Below are 27,133 nucleotides of genomic sequence, written 5' to 3'. Positions count from 1 at the left end.
GTCCTATATTATAGAATTGTAATGTATGCGTAAAAATCAGATGCCATACTAACGATCCGTATACTGGTGATGCTTTTCGTGATTGTTTTTCCTCGCACCCATCTGATCTTGGAGAGTGATTTTAGAGCACTATGCTATGTTTTACTTATGCCGAATACAGCTGAGAAACAAGTACACAGATCTGTGCGGCCTCATTGAATGACACTGATCTGAAGGAAATACCTTTTTTCATTGGATTGTATTCATCCAGTTTATAGTCATGTAAGCGAGCCCCAAGGTCGGATAACCCTTTAGGTCACGTTCACACATTCAGTTTTTAGAGAATTTTTTACCTTAGTATTTGCTCAATTCCTGGTTTTCACTCACAGTCAGAGGAAAAGTATAAGAGAAACACGTCACCACTTCTGGATTATCACCCACTCCTGGTTTTGGCTTACACATACTGAGGTAAAATACTGAGGTAAAAACTCACCAAATACTGATCATGTGTACTCGACATTAGAGAAACACGTCCCCACTTTTGTATTTATCACCCACTCCTGGTTTTTGCTTACACATACTGAGGTAAAATACTGAGGTTAAAACTCACCAAATACTGATCATGTGCACTCAACCTAAGAGAAACACGTCACCACTTCTGGATTTATCACCCACTCCTGGATTTGGCTTACACATACTGAGGTAAAATACTGACCAAATACTCAACATGTGACCGTGGCCTTAATTGGCCACCAATATAACTGCATCTAAAAGCCAGTTATAAAAATGTGCAGAACATTACAAATACATATGAAAAAACAAGACAACTATAAACGTGTAAGGCAGCGACATGCTGTGCGATCTGTCAGAACAGGCGCTGCCACATGACCCTGGTAAATGCTGTAATTGCATGTATTATTGATGTGCTGTCCGTCTTGGGGTTTATCATCCGCTTGCACATTTTTTCCTATAAATGATCACTTTTCCTAACCATGTGGCACTCATTGTAAACCGGGCTCCCTTTGCATGAGGCAGAGCTGTTACTGCGCTGTCTCATCAGATAGATAGATATATATATGCTACTTTTTTTCCCCCTCATTTTGTGAACAATAAAAAAACACTTCAGGATGAAGGCTGCCGTCTCTTGAAGCATCTTCCTCTGGGAATGATGGTGTGCACATGCCCCAAGCGTCACCAGGACCAGTGGCAGTGTGGAGGGGCAGAGACCGGGTGGGAGCGGTGTGAAGGTTGTGGCCCCCAGACGGTGTGAGGTGAATCACCCAGCGGCCATACTTGGAGCCCTGGTGACACCTGTGTACTTCCTGGCTGGCAGTGACACTGCACATGCGTGCAGCCCACTCCGAGCACCTCCCCGGGGAGACGGCGGCAGCTGCTGTGCCGGTAAGTGTGCCCTTATGGCAGCAGTCTCCGCTTCCTGTACCCCAACGTCTGAGCACTGCCGTAAAGCGCAGTCTGCCGAGCTGTACGCCTCTAGCCGCATCCCATCCCCCTCCGCGCCCCCCTTCCTGGGCAGAATCACGTGGCCGCCAGGACCCTTGCCGGTTGGTTAGCCCCTGCAGTGACGTGTGCCCAGCTAGTTAGTGAGGAGAGCTCGGTGGTCCCGGAGCAGCTGTGTGCAGAATTGCCGGTGTGTGAGGCTTTTGATTACCAATCTGCACAGAACTCGGTCATGGAGGCTCAGGATCCCGGCAGGTGAGCGCTTACCCTGCTCAGGGCCAAAGGGTCTCCGCACTGCGGCCTAAGTACCACGCACCACTCTGCGCATGCGCTGGGCTAGCTGCCATTGTGTAGAATGGAGGGAAGAAGCATCAATGTCCACTCCTCAGCCTGTGCATAGGGAGTTGTGGATGCAGCTGTCTCACATCATATCAGTCATGTGTATATAGATGTATATATGTGGTGTGAGGGCTATGTTATATATACAGTGCTGTGCTCTTTGTACACAGATACTATGGGGTCAGGTAAGTCTATGGTGCTCACCCTACTGGGCCCTTAGTGTCTCCCTTCATGGGGAGCGGCGATCACTGCTGAACAGTAGGGTTTTATATAGGGCCATTCTCCCAGCAGGCTTGCACTGGGTCCTATGGAGTTCTGTGCAGGACATAGAGCGTCCTCCTGTACAATGCCTCCCTGGGTGAGCCTGTATGCTGATCACTGTATACAGCAGTGTGTGGGTGCAGGGCAGACCAGCCTGTTGGGCAATCCCTGCATGTATTGTGGCTGTCGAACATCTGTGGAGTCTCGATCATATTTTTGGAGCACCTTATCCGAGCACATCCACTCATCAGTATTTAACACCTTAAATGCTGCTGCCAGTCTCTGACATAAGCATTCAAGGAGCTCGATTCTTCCCAGACGCCCACTTTGGTGCCCGTCTCCCCAAATCCACCGCAGCCTGATCACTAGTTACTGATGGGTTGTCTTAGTCCCAGGGCTGCTGAAGGCTGGACGCCACCGGAGACTAGAACTGTAGTATTGTGGTATATTGCACAAACAATCCCAGGTTCGGGTCCCCAGTGATGACAAAAATAAACTTTTAATGATTATAAAAGTTGGAATCACTTCCTTGAATATGGGCTTTTTTTTTTTTATCGCCACGTCCGTAAATATCTTAAAGCAAAAGAACATCAAAACTCCAATATTGCCCTTTTTCTATGACCATATGGTTCCCAAAAAATGTAATACAATGCTAATAATACCTCTTATGTGCTTCAAATGGATACCAGTAATGCATCACCAGACAACAAACAGGCTCTCATATTCCATGTACTGAAAAATAAGAAAAGTGTACATCTTGGGAAAATGGCGACACAAGCCAATTTTTGTCTTTTTCACTTAAATTAAAAATAAAGTGATACTTGGCGGGAAAATCCTGCTACCAGATGTTATTCAAAGCCACAACTCCTCTCACCATGACAGCTAAAACCTTTATACGCTTTGGTGACGGAAAAGTAAAAAAGTTATTGCTGTTGATAAAAGGGAGGTGAAAAACAAAAGCGCAAAAAACAAAGTGGCAGGAAATAGATTAGAGGATCCATGTTGATGATTACAGAAGAAGCTGTATTTGGCCTTTTAATTGTGGATGTATAAAACAGATGGCAAAGCTAGGCATACGGACGACATATAGAGTTAAAAAAAAAAAAGCCAAATGGATGAAAAAATTGACTACGAAGCAAAAGGAAAAGTGATCCAGCTAAAGACGGAGGTGGCTAAAGCCTAACAAGTCTGTATTGGACAGCCTTTAACATTTCCAAAAAATATACATAGCAAGCCCCTAGCACACCAGTGAAGGCGATCGACGCGTTTCAACTGAAAGTCTCACTCATGATCTTGGTTTTGTTTTTTTTCTGTATGAAAAATAGACACTTTTTTATACGATTGCATGAACCTGGCCTATACAGTGTTACTTTGTTCCCAATCACCCCATAATTGTGGTCCTGGGTTTTAGTCTTTTCAGTTGTATGGTGGAAATAGTTGAAGTATGACTTCAGTCATCTGCAACTTTTGGGCTTTCCAACATCAGTTACAGTAGTATGTGCAAATTGTTCATTCCTATAAATACTTCTGTATATTTATACTATAAAAGTAAGTCCCTGTGTAGCCCAAGACTTGCACAATGATAATATGGCGTATTACAGATCAGTGGGGCACTGATTACTGTAACTTCCACCGATCTTTAGGGCAGAGGGGCCTTCGTAAGTGCAGTAAAACTGACAGTACACAAGATACGTTTTCAGAAGCAGCTTGCGTTGGGAGATGATCAGTGATGTATGGGGGCCTACCACTTATGCCTGAGCATCCAATGCCAAGGTGGGAGAGAAATCGGGTATGAAGGAATGCATCATACCCATCCTTTGTTCCCGGAGGAGATAAGGCGCTGGTAAAGGTGTCTGGTCGCATCTTAATCTATTGAAATAGCCATTCTCACTAAGAATCATGAACGTTCGTGCCGGAGGCTTCGGGAGGCTCTGCCCACCACCATTCTCTTCTGAACGGGAAGGTGAGCAGTGCCAATGACATTGCATGCCCCACACACCTGCAAGTATGGCCTATAACCATCACTGATGGTGGCCGACCCTAAAGTGACCATGACACGTAATATCGCAGCAATGTATGTTTGAATCTGAAACGCTGCAGAGTTTCAGCAAAAGACGTACTTTAAAAGCCAGGTGGGACCCGTCGGTTTCTCCCTGCCTCCTGCACGTAAAGGGAGAGACCTGTCAGTCGCTGGCAGGGAGAAGCCAACTGTCCGACAAGCGCAGTTCTATCCCCCATGGCTTTTAAAGTATGTTTTTTGTTTAATGAAGCAGCGTTTCAGAATTAAACATACTTGGCTGAGATCCTACAGCCAGTGTCTGATACATTTAAGAGTCATTGCATCAGCATAGTGCATAGCACGCACTGTTATTTTTTTTTTTCATATATCTTCCTTTTTAACATGTCATAATTATGCTTATTTGATTTCCTTTCCAGTTACTACAACTTCCAGCAAGCCCAGGCTTTCTATGCCTATCCATTCCATCAAATGATGAATGGTCCATCCAACATGGAATTAGGTAATGAGCAAAGGACCCTGCACACTCTCACTGGAGTCCCAGCCCATGAACTTCAGGCATTTTCTGGTATGGCAGCCAACGAGCCACAAGTTCTGCACACCTTGACGGGAGTGCCAGCCAACGAACCCATCAATATGCATGTATCAATGGGCGCTCCAGACATTGCTCAGGGAGATATGCAAGGTGAGTTAAGAAAATCATCCTTTTTATGGGAGTACAATTGTGAAATGGAAATACATTATTAAAAGAATTGTCCAACATTTTTGATACCTGTCCAGAAAGCATTGGATGGGTATGAATTAAAACATCATAATAATTCCCCGCCACTCTGGTGGACCCACTTATTTTTGCTAGCTGGTCTTTAGGGATGAGGTGCTGATCACTCTCTTTCTGCAACCAATCTCAGGCCTTTATTTTGAAGATTAGAGTTGAGCGAATGTTTGGAAGCGATAGTTGAATTTGTCATATTTGTGCCATATTGGTACCCTATTCATGCCGAATTTATGTGTGTTGATAGTTTCCGGACTTAATCGCTTATTTCTACTCCCATTGACTCCAGTGGCGTTTTGCGAATATTGCAAATACCATATTGTCCGGCGATCGTAATCCGAACCGAATATTGAAATATTCGCTCAACTCTAGTGAAGATAGCACTGTGGGTATGTGCTCATTGCAGGCAGTGATTGGCTGCAGCAGTCACCTTTCGGTGCTTAGCAAATCATAAGCAAAGGACAGCTAATAAAGACCTGCAGGACCACCATTAAAAATAAAAAATATTGTTTTATTTATTTTCAATTTTAGACAATTCCTTTAAGTTGGATGGGTTTTCCTGAAAACACATCCAAAGCTGCAGTCTAAAAACAAGGCCTATTGGTTCAGACAATACTAAAAACAACTTGCGGACAATTGTGACTGTTTTTGGAGAATACAGCCATGTGTTTGTAATCCTATACTTTTTTATTTTTTTCAGAAGAGCCTACCAATGGAAAAAGAAAAAGAGGCAGAGCTCCAGCTGAACCCAAACCAAAGAAGTCGGCTGCAAAGACCCCTAAAGCCCCTAAGGCGCCTAAAGCCCCTAAGGCTCCTAAAGCAGATAAACCTCCAAAAGCCACTAAATCGGCAGGAAAGCAAGAGAAGATTACAGACGCTTTCAAAGTAAAGCGGAAGGTTGACCGATTTAACGGAGTGTCTGAAGCTGAGCTCTTAACTAAAACGTTGCCAGATATCCTAACTTTTAATTTGGACATAGTCATTGTAAGTGTCTAGGAATAGTTTGATTGTAATGGTATGATGGTCCTTTGGTATGGTGCTGGCTAATTTTGCTGTTTTTTTTTTTTTTTGTTTTTTTTTAATTTTGCACAGATTGGAATCAACCCAGGTCTTATGGCAGCATACAAAGGCCATCACTATCCGGGCCCTGGAAACCACTTCTGTAAGTCAATGCAGATCTTATCATTGCTGGTGTGAAACATTTGCTCGTTAGACTATTCCGTTTTTAGTACGCCTCTTCACGAAACGGGAGCATCAAAAGAGCAGTGTGCCCCTATGTTTGCGTCTCGCCAAAAATCCTACTCGAGTCAGTGTCCTGCTATTTCGACAAAGACTCCAATAGTCACAAAATTTAGGCTCAACTTTTGTGAGGATTCACAAGCCTGCAGTCACTTAGAATGTGCAGAATCGCAGCCGTAAGGCTGAGGAGTTAAGCTCAGCTCAAAGTTGCAGCTGATCAGCCATTTTCTTTGATCTGGGAAAGGACAGTTGAACCTAATTTGTGCTAGTAGTAGTTTAAACAGAAAAGGCTAGGACAGATCTTTTATTACAATACATAAAAAAATAAAAGTATATATGTAAAGAAAAAGGGGAATGCAAATATAGAAAAACGAAGGTGGGTATACCTGGAAATGAATAGCATATGATGCACTGCTAGAGTCTATTATGGGTCAATCCTGATTGTTCAGAAGATCTCCGTAGCGAAACGCGCGTCGGGTGTAGTGGGTCCCTGATCCCTTGTACTGCTGTTAATGTTATTTTCATTATTATTGTTTGTTCAGTGATGTCTGGCTAATTTGTATGCATCCTCTTTTCCGGTCCCATACTTGGACGCTTAATGTGATTAAAGGAGTCTACCAAGACGTTTTCTATATTGATATTTATTAAACCTTGTTGTGGCTTTTACTTTATATTATATCTATCTATAATAGATTTATGAGTGCCACAATAGTCTCTGTATGTTATGAATTTATCATAATGTGTATTATATGCTAGTCCTCTTGCATTATTATTAAAGCCCTGAACAATCAGGATTGACCCATAATAGACTCTAGCAGTGCATCATATGCTATTCATTTCCAGGTATACCTGTCTTTGTTATTCTGTATTTGTATTCCTCATTTTCTTTACATACTGTATAAACGTTATTTTTTATGTAGTGTAATAAAAGATCTGTTTTAGCCTTTTCTGAAAAAAAAAAGTCCTCTGTTTCTTCTAAGATTGAGGCTATCGGTGTGGCTAATAGTAGTTTAAGTAAAAGGCATGTGATAAATTATATGTTTGGTACTGTGAGTTTTTGTTTTTCCTAATGCACAAACAATTCTGTGTTCATTCATCTGAAAAGAAGTGAGCCTTGCTATAATACAAGCTGCTCCTTGTTGCCGCTGATGTCTCATGTGTATTATGACAGACCAGAAAATGTTTCCCTTCGCTGTGAGCGTTGTAGAATTAATTGGTATAATTCTCAAGTGTCACATCTGTGCTGTTGTACCAATTATTGCTTTACACAGGAAGATTTCTGAGGGAGTAATTCTGCATTGAGTACGTTTTATTCTTGTTCTAGGGAAATGCCTTTTCTTATCGGGGCTTAGTGATCAGCAACTAAACCACATGGATGATCACGCTCTTCCAGAGAAGTATGGCATCGGCTTCACCAACATGGTTGAGAGAACGACCCCAGGAAGCAAAGACCTTTCTAGGTGAGTGGAAGCTGTTTGGAGGAAAAGGTATAATTAATTTATTGCACAGAAAATATTAAATCAAATTTGTCAGCAGGTTTTTGCCTGCTAATCTGAGTGCACCATTATGTAGCGTCTGTGACCCTGATTCCAGCGATATGTCAATTACTGGGCTGCTTAGTGTAGTTTTGATAAAATCACTGTTTTATCAGCAGGAGATTATCTCTGATGACTAGTAAACCTGCTGCTGGCTAGTCCTCCATATTCATGAGCCCTGTATAACCCCGCCCCCACCACTGATTGGCAGCTTCCTGCCCATGTACAATCAGTGGTGTGGGTGGGGGTTATACAGTGCTCAGCATTTAGAGAACTGCTAGCTAGATGTGCAACAGAGAAAATTCTTAATTTTATCAAAATAACAGCAAACAGCCCAGTAAGTGATACATCGCTGGAATCGGGGTCTATGCTCCTACATCATGCTGTTCTCGAATGGAATAGAAAAAACTTGGTGACCTATTCTCTTTAATTTATTGTATTTTCTGTCCACATCTTCTTTTAGTAAGGAGTTCCGAGAAGGAGGAAGAATCCTGGTACAAAAGCTACAGAAATACAAACCTCGTATAGCCGCTTTTAATGGGAAATGTAAGCTGACCTCCCCCTATTTTCATTTCAAATTGTAGCTGTATTGTTTCCACCTAGAGTTTAGGGTCCTAATGTTATCCTTTCTGTTTTCTTTTAGGTATATACGAAATATTTAGTAAAGAAATTTTTGGTGTCAAGATTAAAAAGTTTGATTTCGGAATCCAACCACACAGAGTTCCAGAGACAGATACAGTCAGTTTCTTAGACTTAAATCAATGGGGGACATGTACTATGCAAAATGCCCAAAAACTGGCTTGCTCGCTTTGCATTACATTAAATTTGTGTCTTGGGTGCTCAACAAGGGAACATGGCTTATCGGGAAAGTGTGTAAGATGTGACACCGTGCGCCTACATTTTGGCACAAGTATGTGGCAATAATCTGCTAAGATTAAGTTTCCGCCATGAGTATCTGGTGAGATAATGACGCTGTGTATTTTTGCTGTGCAACAAGTGCAGTATCTTACTGTTCCAGCAAAGGGTGTAGGATTTATCTGCAACATCAAATACTCAGCATGGGAACGAAGCCGAACAGATGGGCAGAGTCCGAGTCTAAAGATGCACCACACTTATCAAACGCATAAAACCTTGTGAAAAACTTGGGGCATTTACGTCGGCCTAGTCTCTCTTTGCACTGACTACTAATTTGGCAGTTTTAGTAAATCTCCCCATTATCTTTATTCTATACTGAATTAAAACAGCCGAGTTGCATAAACAATTTTTAGCCCAAAAAAATTAAAGTAAAAATTTAAAAAAAAAAACTGTCCTGAAAAGTGGACAAGACCTTTACGTTATCAGATAACTGTGTCCTGCCTGCTAATGTAGCACATGAATGCCGCTTACTGAATGCCAGGGGGTCAGATGACATGTAGGGCGTCGTATGGTCGCCCTGACCAAGTTCAACTAAAGTAGACCTGTAGACCCATTTCATGAAGACCAGCATGAATATCATCAGTCTTGATAAGGAGGACTTGTTGGAGTCAGAAAAATGGTGTGCGCCACTGTACTCCTTTCCACAAATCTCAGGCCAGTCGATAGCTGAAGTAAGATTTCTGGTTTAAGATGCTCCACAGCTCATCGTGAAGTAGATGAGGTTTGGATTCACGCCCATGTCCTGCACCAGGTTTCCCCATTTTGGTACAACTTAACATTTCTGTGCACCCTCGAGTGGAGCTAAAATTTGTGACTTATAAGCGTTTTATAGCAACTTTGTGGGGAAAACACTAATGAATCAGGGGTGCAGTCCATCAATACATTCAAAAGGCGAACACAAATGATCTGCTTAGGGTACGACTATGTTTATATTGGAAAAATAAACTGGAATCTGAAATAAAACCTTTAGCTTTAAGAAAAACAAAAAAAAATACGTGAAATTTGTGTGTTCAAAATGTAAAAAAGGCTTTGCTAATCTACTACTGTATACTAAAAACAACGAAGTGGAGTCAGAACCTGAAGACCCCAAATACCTGGGACCTGAACATGTAAAAAAAAAAAAAGGCTTGAGATAAATACTATACTAGCTTGGCCCGCACATGCAATTTCAGCAAAAGCAAGCTGGTCAAATGTAAATGTATTTCATGAGCTAATGAACGCAGACAGGTATTTATATATGTAGATTGGTAATACAATAAATTGGTTTGATAAGTAGATGCCAAAAAATGTTTTCCGGTTGAGGTGCCACCTGCAGGTCATTGCGTCTTTCTGCAGGTTTATGAAAATTAATGTTTAAACTGTATTTAGTGATAAAATCGTGAATGCGTGGTTTGTTTGGCTGTTTTCTTGCTGAAGGGAGCAACATTACGTTTCAAATGGTGTATCGTGTGTGTGTGGGGCGAAGTAATCAGTGAAAAAGCAGTGCATGTTTACAAATGTGTTGGTAGTATGCTTTGGGGTACTGTGGTGCCACCTGCAGGTCATTTTTCCTTACTGCAGGTTTATGAAAATGAATGTTTAAACTGTATTTAGTGATAAAATCATGGATGTGTGGTTTGTTTGGCTATTTTCTTGATGAAGGAGGCGAGTTTCCCTTTCAAATGGTGTATCGTTTGTGTGTGTGGGTGCAGTATGAACGGGGATACAAAGGAATCGCCGAAAGACAGTGTTTAGCAATAATAGAATAGATTAATGTATTTTGGAAAATTGTATGATTTCCTATATTATAGTAAAAAAAGAAATTCCCTTTTTTTTTTTTTTTAACTTTCTCCTTTCCTTTTCTGAGCTAGTTGCTCCGCTATGTTTAGCTCTGAGTGAATGACAAGCTGCGGGGAATTGTTACGTCCGTCTTTTTACTGGACTAATAAATGTTTTGCTCCGCCACCAAGATGGGCACAGATTTGCTGAAAATCACCATCCCAGGAGTATGTGTTTAATCCCACCTCTCCTCTTTTTGGGTACAGATTTGTTATGTCATGCCTTCATCAAGTGCTCGGTGTGCACAGTTTCCTCGAGCTCAAGACAAGGTCCATCACTATATCAAGCTAAAGGATTTGAGAGACCAAATTAAGGGCATTGAGGGTACCCGGGAAGTTCATGAGGTGCAGTACACATTCGACTTGCAGTTGGCACAAGGTAAGCCAGTTTTAAACAAGTTGGATGTGTGTTCTTCTTATTTATTTTATTTCATCTCCATTTAAAAATAAAAAATATAAAATTAGTGTGTTCACCATCCAGTTCTACCAAATATCACAAAAAAGTAAAAAAGTGTTTAATATTGCTTGTCAACAACTGGTGCATAAACCAAATATTTTTTCCACTTTGGAAATGTGCCGTTGTTTAGGCAGTGGTGATGCACTAGTGTTCCAGAAGTCCGCGGGATTGAGGCACCCCATGTTGGTATTGTTAGCGTGACATGCGCCACATTATGCCCCGATGTCTCCACTTCTCCATACACTACTCAGGTCACATGACCCACACACCCTCCATACTGTACCTATGATTGTCTCTCCCCTCCCCAACACACGCCTCCTGAAGAAGAAAAGAGCGTCGGGGACCATGAGGACACTACAGCTAGCCAACACGCTACACATGTAAGTGCCATACTACGTTGTCAGTACTAGTTGGACAGCCTATTCAATCCACAGGGAAGGGCTTATCACTTCATACTGTAAGGGATTTACTGTCCTCTGTTACTACAGTACAGCTGAATTAGGTAGGATATTCACTTTATATGTCCCCATATTTTGCAGCAGCACTTTATGTATCTTATTTCTATATATTTGTATGTATTGTTTAAGAATAAAATTGTTTTGGGCTATAATACACTCTTTTCTTATTCCTAGTCATTTTAGTAGTTAGAGGTTGTCCACTACTTTAGCATTGAACACCTATCCATAGGATAGGTCATCAGTGTCTGATTGGTCTGCGGCCGACACCAAGCACCCCTGCCAATCAGCTGTTCTCCGTGACGGCAGTGGCCGCCGGACGGAAATGCTCATAGTGGTCATCAATGCTAAAGTAGTGGATAACCTCTATAACATGTTTTTCCACTTTCCGTCAGGGCTGTGGAGTCAGTAAGCCAAATGTTTGACTCAATTTCCCCAACTCCCGACTCCATTACTCCCTACTCCACAGCACTGCCTCACTACTGAGCATGTACATAACATGCTGCATATTATCAGAATAAAAGGATCAAATATTAGTGATGAGAGAATGCTGGGATAAGGCATTATCTGAGCATGCTCAGGTGCTAACAGAGTATCTCTGGTGTGCTTGAATACTATATTCGAGCCCCCACGGCTGCATGTCTTGTGGCTGTTAGACAGCCACAACGCATGCAGAGATTACCTGTTTGTTAGTCAATCGCTTCATGTGTTGAGGCAAAGAGACCCATAGCCACGGGGACTCAAATATAATATTCGAGCACGCCGAAGTCACTCGAAAAGTACCCGAGCATGGTCGGATAACACCTTATCCTAGCACACTTGCTCATCACTATCTGATATCTCCAAAATTCAGATGGATGAGAGCAGTAGTTGATGATATGTGTATATATATGCAAATATTTCCACTCTTATCAGAAATAATCTTGACTCCTGTCCTCCAAGATATGATGACAAGATGTAAGCGCCCAACGACTGCCTTGTGTTTCCTGTGTCTAGATCAGTTATGCTTTCTAAACTGCTGTTCTGGCCAGGACCATGGGCAACTTCTCATGCCCCTATGGACAAATGTAACACTAGTGTTATAAGCACAACAGCTCCAGAACATCTTTCCAGAGATTAATGATTGTCAAATAAATGAAAATGTGTACTGTTCTATCTGAGCCGCAGCTACACTCTTGGGCATGAGATGTCTGTAACCAGTACAGAGGACCCATCAGTATGACCATGCCTTACTCGGCTATTTTGTGAACGAATGTTCTCCTCACATCTTGGTATTTGTTCTCCTCTTCTGTTGTACAGAGGATGCCAAGCGGCAGGCTGTGAAAGAAGAGAAGTATGATCCTGGGTATGATGCTGCAGCTTTTGGGAGTGCCTCCGAAGAGACCCCTAATGCAGAGGGTGGAAGCAGTAGCTCGTCAGACCCTGCAGGTAATGTGGACAGTGAGATTAGTCCTGTGATGGGATGGGTATGTGAATTCTGATTGTTGTGCTTATTAGTAAAGGTTCTGCTGTCCCAACTGGACTAGCCCTCAGGCAATCAGCTGATCACTGGCAAAAAATCCAACACTTTGTTGATCACTCGGAACTGCGCAGACAGCAGCTTCCATGTTTTAAAGCCTGATGATACTTCATCTATATTCTACAATGGAAAATGAATAAAGATTTATAAGAAATAATAATTAGAAATATCCCATACATTAAGAATTATCCACACGATCCTCCCATACCAATTAGTAAAAAAATATAGAACCTCCAATCCCTTTTATTTCTGATATACTGTATAAATCCCCTTTGTTACAGGGAAGTTGCTAATATCCATTCTCTCCATATATCCCAAAACAATTTTTGTTTTGTACCCATTTGAATATTTTTCTATATCTGTAATTGATTTTCATATTAGTTATTTTCCTCCCCCCCACTTCCTATATTCTATACTGTCATGAGCAACATGAAAATCTGCTTTTTTAGCCAACATCTGAAGCATTGGATCTAATCACTCCTGCTAAATTTCCCCATTATTTTTGCTACGTAATACGATTTGTTAATAATGAAAAATTGTTATTGTAGGAGTACTACTAAAGAGGAAACCTCTATCTGTGTCTTAACATGTTTACCCCATTTCATTGATAAAGCCTTTTGATACATGAAACGTACACTATTGCCTGCAGTTTGTTTACAGAATAACAAGGAGTTCTACCATTTTTTGGTGTTGGATCTTTTACCAAACTGTCCCTATATTGCCAGCAAAGCTATTTCATGCTCAAAAAATAATTTCATTGTGTGACCTTATCTACATCTATATACAGTTGTGGCTCAAACTGTTGGAACCCTTGAATATTTTTTTTTATTTTTTTAGAAAATGAAGTATTTCTCCCAGAATATTATTGCAATTCCTCTGCTTTTGTTATACACATGTTTATTTCCTTTGTGTGTATTGGAACAACACAAAAAAAGTGGAAAAAAGGGCAAATTAAACATTGTTTCACACACAACCCCAAAAATGGTCTGGTCAAAATTGTAGGCACCTTTCCAAAATTGTGGGTAAATAACTCTCTATTTTAAGCATGTGATGCTTGTTCAAACTCACCTGTGGCAAGTAACAGGTGTGGGCAATATGAAAATCACACCTGAAACCAGATAAAAGGGGAGAAGTTCACTCAATCTTTGCATTGTGTGTTTGTGTGCCACGTGAAGCATGGAGAACAGAAAAGAGGGGAAGAGAACTGTCTGAGGATTTGAGAACAAACCTTGTTGAAAAATATTAACAATCTAGAGGTTACAAATCCATCTCCAGAGATGTTGATGTTCCTTTGTCCATGGTGCGCAACATAATCAAGAAGTTTACAACCCATGGCACTGTAGCCTTGGACGTGGATGGCAGAGAAAAATTGATGAAAGGTTGCAACACAGGATAGTCCGGACGGTGGATAAGCAACTCCAATCAAGGTCCAAATAAATTAAAACTACTGCAGGCTCGGGGTGCATGACTGTCAGCACAAGCTATCTGTTGATATCTGAATGAAATTAAAAGCTATGGCAGGACACCCAGGAAGACCCCACTGCTGACATAAAAAATCTAGACTACATTTTGCCAAAATTTGCGTGAATAAGCAGAACTCCTTTATGAAAGCGTCTTGTAGTCAGACGAGAGCAAGGTAAAGCACATCATTTTACTGTTTACCGAAAAGGTAAGAAAATAACACCGTACCTACAGTCAAATATAGTGGAGGTTCAAAGATGTTTTGGGGTTGTTTAGCTTCCTATGGCACTGGGTGCCTGGACTGTGTGCAAGGCATCATGAAATCTGAAGATTACCAAAGGATTTTGGGTCGCAGTGTAGTGCCCAGTGTCAGAAAGCTGGGTCTGTGTCCTAGGTCATGGATCTTTCAGGAGGACACTGACCCCATACATACTTCAAGAAGCACCCAGAAATGTATGGAAACAGAGTTCTGAAGTGGCCAGCAATGAGTCCGGATCTAAATCCCATTGAATACCTGGGCAGAGATCTTAACCCCTTTTTTTAAACAGCTGACATGTGCCCGGAACAGCCTCGGGTGGAATAGCGATCCACCCGTGGCATTTAACCAGTTAAATGCCTCTGTCAAACTCTGACAGTGTCATTTATCAAGCGCTTTTGGCCACCAGGACGGAAATATGCACATCTCTGACCCCCGTCACGTGATCGAAGATCACCATTGGGTTGGCATGACAACCAGAGGTGTCCTGGAGACCTATGGTTGTCAGTGCTGGATTGCTATGAGTGCCGCCTGGTGGTAGGAGCTCATAGCAAGTCATCAATTCTGCTACATACAGGTGAACTGATCATCGCCTGTATGTAGCAGAGCCGATTGGGTGAAGCAAGCCAAAAGTGGGGAAAAAAAAAAAGTTTTTAAAAATATAAAAAAAAGTAAAAGTTCAAATCGCCCCGTTCAAAGAAAACCATAAACAAAAATCACGCATACACTTATTTGGTATTGCCACGTTCAGAATCACCTGAATTATCAATAAAAAAGGAGTAACCTGATTGTTAAGTGGCGTAGCGAGAAAAAAGTCAAAACGCCAGAATTACGGGTTTTTTTTTTTTTTTTTGGTTGCTGCGACATTGCATTAAAATGCAATAACAGGCGATCAAAAGATCGCATCTGCTCCTTTAAAAACATCAGCTTGGCACGCAAAAATTAAGCCCTCAAACGACCTGAGCTCATGAAAAATTGAGATGCTATGGGTATCAGAAAATGGTGCAACTTTTTTTTTTTTTTTAAACAAAGTTTGGAATTTTTTTTCGCCACTTAGATAAAAAAGGATCTAGACGTGTTTGGTGTCTATGAACTCGTTATGACCTGGAGAATCTTAATGGCAGGTCAGTTTTAAGTAAAATAGCAAAACAAAAAAACTAGTGTGGGATAGCACTTTTTTTGCAATTTCACTGCACTTGGATAATTTTTTTTCCCCGTTTTCGAGTACATGACCTGGTAAAACCAATAGTTTTGTTCAAAAGTACCACTTGTCCCACAAAAAAAACACACTCTAAGGCTAGTTTCACACTTGCGTTAGGAGGCGCAGCGCACAGCCACTGTGCAGCTCCGCCCCCTCCGGTCAGCTCCTCCTATGGGCGCATGACGCTGCATGCGACCTGCGTACCCTCTTTAGTATTGGGTACGCAGGCCGTGCGCTGGTATGCTTTTGGCAGCGCATGCGCCCTTTTGACGGTGCGCCGAGCGCACCAAAATGCAACACTCCATTTGGCGCACATCGGCGCACTGTCAAAAGGGTGCATGCGCCGCCAAAAGCGTACCCAATGCTAAAGCTAGGGTACGCAGGTCGCACGCAGCGTCATGTACTTATAGGAGGAGCTGACTGGAGGGGGCGCAGCAGGGGGTGGAGCTACACGGCAGCCTTGCGCTGCGTCTCCTAACGCAAATGTGAAGCTAGCCTAACATGGCTATTTTGACCAAAAAAAAAAATAAAGTTATGGCTCTGGGAAGAAGGGGAGCAAAACATGAAAATGCAAAACCAAAAATACCGTATTTTTCCGACCACAAGACTCACTTTTTTCCCCCAACATTTTTGGGGAAAGTGGGGGGTGCGTCTTATGGTCGCAATACACGGTACTAATCTTCTGGCTGGTGGCAGCGGGCGGGGCTCTGCGGTGCGGTGGTGGCAGCGGGCGGTGCGATGGTGGCAGCGGGCTGTGCTCCGATGCAGGGGCGGCGGCTCCGCCGGCATTTCTTCGCAGCCCTGAGGCCCCCCGTACTTCCCTTGCTGGCCGCCGCCATGTTGCGGTGGCCTCCAGGAGCATGGACCCGGGAAGATGGCCGCCGGTCCGGGGACAGCGCATGCGCAGCTTCAGATCTCGTCACGAGATCTCGGGGGACGAGATCTCGTTGCCAAGATTTGAATCTCGTCCCCCGAGATCTCGGGACGAGATCTGATCCCGCGCATGCGCCGTCCCCGGACCATCTTTCACTGCTGCCCCTGCCCCAGCACTGCTGCCCCAGCAGAGCTGCCCCTACCCCAGCACAACCAACCTGCCCCAGCACAGAGCCGGCACCGCACGAGCCTGGACCACTGAATGACCCCTGTGACTACTTCTCCACCTGTGCCGGATCCCTTCCCAGGTAAGCTGAATGTGGACTGTAAGACGGACCCCCATTTGACACTTTTTTTCCCCCTATTTTCCTACTGAAAATTGGGGTGCGTCTTATAGTCCGAAAAATACGGTACCTCTGGTTGTTAAGGGGTTAAAATTGCTGTTGGGAGAAGGCACCCTTCATATATGAGATACTTGGAGCAGTCTGCAGGAGAAAAATGGCTGGTTGTAGGAAATGATTGCTGGCAGTTATTTGGTCCAAAGGGTGTGCAACCAAATACGTTGAGGGTGCCAACAATTTAGTTTTGTTGCCCATTTTTTGGGTTTTGTGTGAAATGTCCAATTTGCCTATTTTTATTTTTTGTTTTCTGTGCGTGTTGTTGCACGCAAAGGAAATATCCGTGTGTATAACAAAACGTGTAATTGCAATAATTTTCTGGAACAAATGCTTCATTTTCTGGAACAAATTCAAGGGCGCCAACACTTTCGGCCGTGACTGTATGTGTTTATCCACCGACTGGAAGCTGTGGGTGTTCACACATTCTCTCTGCAGTTGCCAGTGCAGCAGAGGTGCTGTTACGTGGAGTCCACACAGACGCAGCTGTTTAGCTCCTCTCTGCCCATCTGATGTCCGTAAGCAATAATAGGGGTATTTCTCAAATGGAAGTACACGTTAGGAGGTCTTATTTATACACGTTAGGAGGTCTTATTTATACACGTTAGGAGGTCTTATTTATACACGTTAGGAGGTCTTATTTATACACGTTAGGAGGTCTTATTTATACACGTTAGGAGGTCTTATACACGTTAGGAGGTCTTATTTACACGGAGTACTTTAAATTATTACTGAGCTAGTGATCTTGCCTATTGAAAGCCAATAGCCGCATTTCACTTATTGATATGCATATTTGGTGTAAGGCTCTTTACAGCCTTTAGACGTCGTTATGCCTAAAGGCACCGTCACACACAGCGATCTCACCAGCGAGATCGCGGTGTGTGACTGGGATCAGCGACTGGCCCCCCTGCCGGGTATCGCTGATCGCGCTCCATCGTCCAGGGCCATTTTTTGATTGCTGTTCAGCATGCATCTCTGCGTGTGGCAGCAAGAGACCGGCGATCAGCAACGCTGGACGCTGGTTTCCAATGTAAACATCGGGTATCTAAGAGCCGCGAGGCTCTTAGATACCCGCTGTTTACATTGGAAACCAGCTCGCTGGTCCTGATTAGAGTTGAGCGACTTTGATCGGATCGGGTTTCATTCATCCACTCAATGCCGACTTTTATTCCCCATTGACTTGCATTGGGGTCGGGTTTCGGACGAAACTCCGACTTTTTTTGCCCTAGTCGGACCAGTTTCATTTGAAACAAATTTTGTTTCATGAAACCCGATCCGACCAAAGTCGCTCAACTCTAGTCTTGATCGCTGGAGGGGCTGTCTAACGATGTCCCAGTGATCCCATCCATGTCGGATTGTTGGTGGGATCACTGGGACATCGTTATGTGTAACGGGGCCCTTAGGGTCCATTTACAAAAGCTAACAGATGGTATGAGCCAACCTCAAATTGGTAAACTTTTCCAATCGTAGGTTGTTTGTTTACTTTGGTCTACTTGTAGGCAATCAATGTGTACTGCGTAGTGATGAGCGCACATGCTCCGCTATCCTCTTATCCGAGCACACCCAGGTGTTATCTGAGTATCTGGGAGTGCTCGTATATTATGTTCGAGTCCCCGCGGCTGCATGATTCGGGGCTGATAGCTGCAACACGTGAGGATTACCTAACAGCCGCGAATCCTAGCAGCTGCAGGAACTTGAACATATTATTTGAGCATGCCAACATATCCTAGCATGCTCCAGTGTTAGGTTAATACTAGCAATGAGCAATCTATGCTAGGTAAGTGATGTATGCCACTTTATAAGGCATACAGTGTCATATGTTGACTATAGAGTCCCTTTGTTTAAGGTAATCTGTCAGCAGGATTTTGCTCTTTAATATGAGAGCAGCATATTATAGTGCAAGAGAGCCTGAATCTAGAAATGTGCTACTTGTTAGGCTGTGTGCTGCAGTTTCAATACAATCAGTATTTTATCAGCAGGATATTATCTTTGGGCAGATGTTTTTTGGTTTTTCTTAACCATTTTAAGCTGCTTACAAAAAGCAGACATAGCTTTGTTGTTGCTGTGTTTTTGGTACATTTGTCTATGGTACATGCTAATAAAGTTTAGTGCATAAAAAATAACCTGATTCAACTTCATCAGGTTTTGGCACCAAATACGCAGCCAAACCTGATACCTGTAAGAAGTGACATGCTGCATTTTGCAAAAACGTAGCTCTTTGATAAACCAGTCAGGAAAAAAAAACAAGCTGTGTGCATGAGATTTCTAAAATCTCAGGCTTTGCTGGTACCGTGAAACGCAGCTGAAAATTTGCATAAAAAACACGCTGCAAAACCGCAACGTGTGAACATAGCTTTACTGTAAAGGAAAGCAGCCCAGTAAGTGACACATCACTGAAATCAGGCTCTCCGCCCTCACCTCATACTGCTCTTAGATTACGTAGCAAAATCTGGATTGTTGCAGCTAAAAAAAGAAATCTCCAAAAGTATGTGACCTATAATATTTTTCTGTTGTGTATTTTCGGTTGATATCTCCAGCACCCTGTAACTCGGAGCCAGCTGATCTGTCTCAGAATGGACAGTGGATGCCTCAGCCCTTTGTTGAACAGATGTCTACATTTAATCGTAGTGAAGACCAGCAGGAAGAAAGCGGCAGCGTTTGAGGACCACCGACACTCCAAGCTATGCAAGCATACTGCAGTTTTATTGCAGGGACAAGGGACTGAACCTCAGTTGAAGAACTGATGCCTTTTTGTTCTCCTTTTACCCCTGTTCTTATCCTAGTGTAAGCATTAATAGTAGCTATTACCTTTTCAAGTAGGTAGTCCGATTGGAAGATTTGACCCTTTTCTAGACCACTTAGTGTGTAGACGTTTTTTTCTTTTTTGGCCTTTTTTCTTTTTTTTATGTCCTATTTGATGTTTGTTGCAGTCACAAACTGCAGCGCATTGTTTTATTCCGGGGGGAGACGTTATCTGTTCTGCCTTTTTATATGGATTTGTGTTGAGAGGCGGTTCTGTAAATGTTGGACCCGCTTTATGTTTTGACGATGATGCTTGTTTTCTGCTTGGCCCTCCGGTAATGCGGTGTGCCCACCGAGGCATGTGCCAAGTATGTGTTGTTTTCTCTTTCGTTTGTGTGATACTTTTCATCAGAGAGGTATACGTACTGTACGGTAACCGGACATCGCTTCGGCTACATTTTTAACTCAAACTTTGATATGAAACAATAGACGTTGCTCCATGGCAACAATAGCGCGATCACGACAGCGATTTATTTATTATCTTACCACGTTTCTATACTTGAAGAATAGATCTAACTAAATCCAGTGGCAAGGATTAAATTATTTATCATGGCTGTATATGACCGCAGTGTGAATGATGTCCCAAATTCCGGTTCGTTGTTCTGTAAATGTGAGGTCACAAGTTTTTAGATACATATTTAATGTTACGTGTTCAGGAAAATTACAGCTGAAAGGAATGAATTAATGAACAGCACTACATTGTGGCTGCCATACTGGATGGCAGTCTGCGATGTGGAGTCTGGCTATTGTATGGCATAAGGACTGAATTTTCTAAAGGAAGTCTGGGGAAAAAAACTGTCATACAAGCGCCTGTACACACGTTGCAAAACCTGAAGCAAATTGAATGAGAATCCTGAAGTCTCATGAACACGTTGCTCATTTGTGACTTGCAGATTTAAATCCGCAGCTCGTCAGTTCTTTCAGTGTTGTTGCGGCAAATTTCATTCATAAGGATGAATGGGGACAAATCTGCACCAAACATGCATGTCAAAAATGCACCAAAAAATGCAGATTTTGAACGCTGCGTTTTTACTGCCGTAAGATGAAGAAATTTCTGCACCAAATACTTAACGTGTGCACGTAGCCTTAAGTGCTAACTCTCAGTTTTGGCATTCGGGTTAACATTTTTAGGAATACTTTTACTACCAGGATTTCCAGATCTCGATTGAGCTATAGGAACATAACTGTGTTCCTAGAAATATTTTCATTAACCCCTTAGCGCCCGCCGATACGCCTTTTAACGGCGGTAACTAAGTGTACATAAACCACAGCGCCGCTAATTCACGGCGCTGTGGAGAAAGTGAATAGCGCCCCCCAGTGTCGGATTTTCTCCGGGGTCTCGGTAGCCGAGACCCCAGAGAAAATGAATCGGTCGGTTTTTACCGACCCCGCTTTTGAGATCGCCGTTATTAACCCTTTAACGGCGACCGCAAAAACAAAAAAAAGCCGCGATTTTGCATTAAATTTCTCTTTCCTCTGATGTGATCGCACATCAGAGGAGAGAGAACTAGGGTCCCCGATTACCCCCCGGTACCTCTCCGTGGTCCAGGGTCCCCTCCCGGTGGTCCCGCGTCCTCCGGTGGGCGCTGCCATCTTGGATCCGGAAGAAAATGGCGGGCGCATGCACAGTGCGCCCGCAGGGAATCTGCCGGCTCCGGCTGGCAGATTCCATTCATTCATTTTGATCACTCTGATAATCTATCATGGTGATCAAAATAAAAAAAATAGTACATAACCCCCCCGTTTATCACCCCCTTAGTTAGGCCAACATAACGAAATAAAGAAAATTATTTTTTTTTTTTCAGTTTTCCATTAGGGCTAGGGTTAGAATTAGGGTTAGGGCGAACTAGGATTAGGGTTAGAATTATGATTAGGGATTAGGGTTGGGTTTAGGGTTAGGGGTGTGTTGGGGTTAGGGTTGGAGAAAGAATTGAGGGGTTTCAACTATTTACCAACTTTGGGGGTCTAAAAATTGGGGTCTAAAAAATCACTTTTGTGGAAATAAAAGACTTTTTATTTTCACGGCTCTGTGTTTATAAACATCTGTGAAGCGCTTGGGGGGTCTAATTTCCAAAACGGGGTCACTTGTGGGGGGTTTCCACTGTTTAGGCCCATCAGGGGCTCTGCAAACGCAACATGACGCCCGCAGACCATTCCATCAAAGTCTGCATTCCAAATGGCACTCCTTCCCTTCCAAGCTCTCCCATGCGTACAAATAGTGGTTCCCCCCCCCACATATGGGGTATCAGCGTAATCAGGACAAATCGCACAACTGTGGAGGGTATGATTTATCCTGTTACCCTTGTAAAAATAAAAATCTTGGGGCGAAAAGATCATTTTTGTGGGAAAAAAATGATTTTTTATTTTCACGGCTCAACGTTATAAACTTCTGTGAAGCACTTGAAGGTTCAAAGTGCTCACCACACATCTAGATAAGTTACTTGGGGGGTCTAGTTTCCAAAATGGGGTCACTTGTTGGAGGTTTCCACTGTTTAGGCACATTAAGGGCTCTCCGAACGCAACATGGCATCCGATCTCAATTCCAGCCAATTCTGCGTTGTAAAAGTCAAACGGCGCTCCATCCCTTGCGAGCTCTGCTGTGTGCTGAAAAGTATTAAGTTACGTACAGAGATGTAAACTAATTTAGGGAGGGACTACAGCCTGCAGCACCCTTAGCCCGAAGGTGAGATCTGAGGAGGCACCCATGTCTAACCGATAGTGGTTAAAAAAGGTGGAAGGAGATGACCAGGTGGCCGCCTTAGATATCTGGTCAATTGATACTCCCGATCTCTCTGCCTAGGATGATGCCATGGCACGAGTGGAATGCGCCCTCAGGTTCTGTGGAGCCGGACCGCCACCTGCTGTGTAGACAAGAGAGAGAGCCTCCCTAATCCACCTTGCTAACGTGCGCTTTGACACTCTATACCCTTTCCTGGGACCTTGGAAGGATAAAAATAATGCGTTCTCCTTCCTACAAGGATCTGTGGCTGCTAAATATTTAAGTAGGCATCTCTTAACATCTAGAGTCTGAAGTCTTAAGGCCCTTTTACATTTAGCGATGCACCAGCGATCCAACCAGCGATCCGACCCGGTCAGGATCGCTGGTGCATCGCTAAATGATCGCTAGTGAGCTTTCATACAGAAAGATCTCACAGCGATGCAGCAGCGACGCAGCGCACGATACTTACCATTCACACACAGCGATCCTGCGTCCTCCCGCCCGCCTCCACGCGTCGCTGGACGTCACAGCAGGAAGCCCAGCAGGAAGCGCCCGACGAGAAATGGAGCCGGACATTCTCTCGCGATCAGCGATGGACAGCGGGGGAGCCGGTCATTGGTAAGTATCACACATAGCGATATCACTAGCAATATCGCTATAACGTCACAAAACCAGTGACGTTTTAGCGATATTGCTAGCGATATCGCTTAGTGTAAAACCCCCCTTTAGTTCTGCCTTCCTTCCTCCCTAATCCAACCAATCCTAAAGAACAATCTCTTGTGTCCTATGAAAATGAGATGCTACCTTGGGAAGGTATGCCGGGTCTGGCCTTAGGATTACTCTATCCTGTAAGAATTCTGTGTAAGGGAGCAATCTGGAAAGTGCCTGTATGTCACCTATTCTACGTGCCGATGTTATTGCTACCAAAAAGGCTGTCTTAAGTGATATCATTTTTAGTGAAGCAGAATCCAGAGGTTCAAACGGTTTCTCTGTCAGGACTAAATTTAAGTCCCAAGGCATACACCTATCTTTGAGTATGGGTCTCGATCTGGTAACTGCCTTAATGAATCTGGCTACCCAATGGTTACCGGCAATGTCGCATGCAAATAGGGCCCCTAAAGCTGAAACTTGTTCTTTCAATGTACTAGTGGAAAGGCCCAACTCGAGACCCCTCTGGAGGAATTCTAGAATCAGTTGTACGGGTATTCCATCCCTGATATTAAACTCACAGGTGGACAGGAATCGCCTACAGGTTCTAGCATATATACCTGTGGTGGTTTGTTTCCTACTTTTCTGTAGGATCCCGTCCCCTCAGGAACAGGAAACCAACTGATGCGTGGGAGAGGTGCCGCCCTTTTGTATCTAGGTTTCCTGTTCCCGAAGGGCGGATCCCCTCTCTCGTGGTGCTGTCATGGGAGTCCGAATAAAAGTGGTTTACCCCACATATGGGGTATCGGCATATTCAGGAGAAATTGTACAACAAATTTTGTGGTTGATTTTCTCTTTTAACACTTGTGAAAATAAAAAAATTGGTTCTGAAGTAAGTTTTTTGCAAAAAAAAGTTAAATGTTAATTTTTTCCTTCCACATTTGCTTTAGTTCCTGTGAAGCACGTTAAGGGTTAATAGACTTCTTGAATGTGGTTTTGAGCACCTTGAGGGGTCTAGTTTTTAGAATGGTGCCACTTTTGGGTATTTTCTGTCATGTACACTCCTCAAAGTGACTTTATATCTGATGTGGTCCCTAAAAAAAAAAAAAAATGGTTTTGTAAATTTTGTTGTAAAAATGAGAAATCGCTGGTCAACTTTTAACCCTTATAACTTCCTAACAAAAAAAAAATGTTGCTTCCAAAATTGTGCTGATGTAAATTAGACATGTGGGAAATGTTATTTATTAAGAAATTTGTGTGACAAATCTCCTCTGATTTAAGGGCATAAAAATTTAACGTTTTAAAATTGCAAAATTTTCAAAAATTTCGCCATATTTCCGTTTTTTTCATAAATAAACACAAGACTTATCGAACAAATTTTACCACTAACCTGAAGTACAATATGGCACGAAAAAACAGTCTCAGAATCAGCGGGATCCATTAAAGTGTTCCAGAGTTATAACCTCAAAGTGACAGTGGTCAGAATTGTAAAAATTGGCCTGGTCTTTAAGCTGCAAACTGGCTCTCTTGCTAAGGGGTTAAAAAAAAGCCATGGTAACTGTAAGGGTATGTTCACACGTGGCATTTTTGTAATAATATTCAGCAAATAGCTGCGTTTTACTGCTTTTTTTAAACAGACTAACAGGTGTGATTTGTCTCTAGCACATACCAATAAAATGTAGTTTTGTTCACTCAAAAATGCAGCACAATTGTTATGGTACATTGTGTGCAGCGTTCTTGTTTTCTATGGATAGCTGATGGCTTATTGATCTGTGAACCCCATCGATAGGGAGATCAGGCTCTCGTATCCTCTTATAATGGAGTGGTGGTGCACATCCATGATCGCAGCTCCGTACATTCCGTATGTGACCACCGAAAGCTGTGCTCCTCTTTTCTGTATGAATCAATGTAGCCGCGTTCAGGCATTCATCCTAATGGGAATAAAAGTTCCCTGCTCTGCCGATCGGTGGTGGTCCCAGTGGTAGGACATGAACTTTTCTATAAGTTATAACCTGTGGGTAGATGGCTTGATTTGACCCAAGAGCCACCTTTAATTCTGTTGGCTGTAAATTCTAAAATAATACTTTTAAATAATGATATAAAATTCTGATACACTTTCCGTATTGGTGTCTTCTGGTTCTGAAGCTCTGTACATGCAATCCTTGATAAGGAACATTCATTGATTAGCTCCTGTGGGCTTGAGATGGGTTCTTGAAGTGCTTGGTTTCTTATGTACAGTCTTATGACGAAGTATACAAGTGACCAGAACAGATTTCTCTCTATTGGAAATAATTGGTGGCGGTTCACATTCAGCGACGGCAAGCAGAGACTTTGAGAACAATGAGAAATTGATACGGAATGTACACCGGAATTTGTTTTATTTTAATGCATTATGCCTTTTAAACTCTACGTGGACCTATCCAATATGGGTCATTCCATTCTACGTAAGTAACTTTGGTGCTATGTTTTTGCTCTTGTTGCACATGTGTGTAACAGCAGTACAATACCAGTAGATGAGATGTTTTTTTTTTTTCCTTGCAACTGGCAGTTTTCCTGTTTTAAAATGCTATATTATATGATGTAGACAAATAATTACTTATTCGGGTCATTTTTTTTTATATATACAGTGTATATATATTTGTGATGTGTATTAAAAAAGAAAGCAGAATGGAGCGGAAACGAGCAGATTGAAAATGAAAGTCTGCCACCTACGTGCTACATGGTTTTATTTACTTGAATTAAATAGAATTAAATAGAAAAATTGTAAAACAAGCGTTGTGGGTTTTGTCTTTTAATCTAGTAGAATATACTCTGTCATTTCTTTCCACATATGTTGCAAATAAGAATGTTTTAATGTCGCTTGTGCCATGGAGCGTATAGTGCCGGTACCAGCCAGAGACAAGAACTACAATTGTGAAGCCAGTAGTTTATCATTTTTACATTAGTCAGTGGATGGGGGGGAGTTGCCAAATGAAGCATATTTGAGGTGGATCCTGCAAAAATAGGTTCCATAACTAACTTATCACCATGAACCATTCAACACCATCTTTCTTGGATGAAAAACGGTGGTTGAAATGACTTTTATAGGGAATCTAAGATTACTCCCCTCCCAAACCACATATATGGGGCACACAGGACATTGAAATATAAATCCATTTACATTCTTAAATCTACTGTCTATAGCTGCATTCCTGAGAAATCTGCATGAATTCTTATGTAAATGAGGATTCTCAAGCCCTGGACAGAGCATCTCCCATTGCTTTGGCCTCTCTATTTGTTTCCTCGCCCAGTACCAGCCTCTGTAGCTTGATTGACAGGGTGCTGGGGAAGGAAATCAGACAGTGAGCGATCAATCAAGCTAAAGAGGCTGTAAAGAAATGCAAGAGCACAAAAGGGTCTTAACCAGGTTAAAAGTTTCAATGAAACGTAAAACCACTCACCTTGTAAGGATGCGTGAGACACAACACTTAAAGAGCCTAGAGACCAGATGCAGCAGCTTCCATAGAATATCAATAAAGTGGAAGTGTTTCTGTGCTCTCTGGAGTTCTCTTTAGCTTAAGACACGAGTTACAGTAGATAAATTTGCAGGTTTATTGTTGATGTGCATCAGTCCACTGACACCTTCCTCAAGACAACCATACAAAAACGTTTTAGGCTAGCCGATATGACGACAACTTTTGACTGCGAGAGGTTCTACAGCCAAAGATGCCGTTGCTACATCTCAAGATAATGATTAAAGTCACAAAATGGCCCAGTATATGATACAATCTATATACAATGAATACACCACAGAAACCAATTCTTACTTTTGTGGTAACAACATAACAAAAGTTGACCCCACACAATGATGTATGTATCTTTAAAATTTTAAATTTTATTAGACATAAAAATACGACATTACACACAAATATACACAGTAGAAGTGCTGGAACATAAAATAGAGAAGGGACTACAGTCCATGGAATCCCACATTACGGCATCAAAATAACCACCCACCAAAGTGGGGTTATACAAG

The 27,133-nt window shown here is 42.5% G+C and overlaps 1 protein-coding gene across 3 annotated transcripts; it reads left to right on the top strand.

Moving 5' to 3' along the window:
* Window positions 1-1,244: 1,244 nt before the first annotated feature.
* On the top strand, window positions 1,245-25,890 carry TDG (thymine DNA glycosylase). Of its 3 annotated transcripts, none has more exons than XM_073575148.1 (10): window positions 1,245-1,380; window positions 4,474-4,739; window positions 5,527-5,810; window positions 5,919-5,988; window positions 7,390-7,525; window positions 8,064-8,146; window positions 8,244-8,338; window positions 10,540-10,711; window positions 12,544-12,672; window positions 19,487-25,890. In XM_073575148.1, the coding sequence occupies exons 2-10, from the start codon at window positions 4,526-4,528 to the stop codon at window positions 19,609-19,611; spliced, it is 1,308 nt and encodes a 435-aa protein (XP_073431249.1). In that variant the 5' UTR covers window positions 1,245-1,380; window positions 4,474-4,525; the 3' UTR covers window positions 19,612-25,890. The 3 variants fall into 3 exon arrangements, with proteins under 3 accessions (XP_073431249.1, XP_073431248.1, XP_073431250.1); XM_073575147.1 differs by lacking the exon at window positions 1,245-1,380 and adding an exon at window positions 1,419-1,692; XM_073575149.1 differs by lacking the exon at window positions 1,245-1,380 and adding an exon at window positions 1,815-1,961.
* The last annotated feature ends 1,243 nt before the right edge of the window (window positions 25,891-27,133 follow it).

This window comes from Dendrobates tinctorius, unplaced genomic scaffold (assembly GCF_039654945.1).
Source record: "Dendrobates tinctorius isolate UK_male_01 unplaced genomic scaffold, ASM3965494v1 ptg000043l, whole genome shotgun sequence".
Taxonomy (NCBI): domain Eukaryota; kingdom Metazoa; phylum Chordata; class Amphibia; order Anura; family Dendrobatidae; genus Dendrobates; species Dendrobates tinctorius.
The sequence above is the reverse complement of the archived record's forward strand: the minus strand, read 5'-3'. Positions and strand labels throughout refer to the sequence as shown.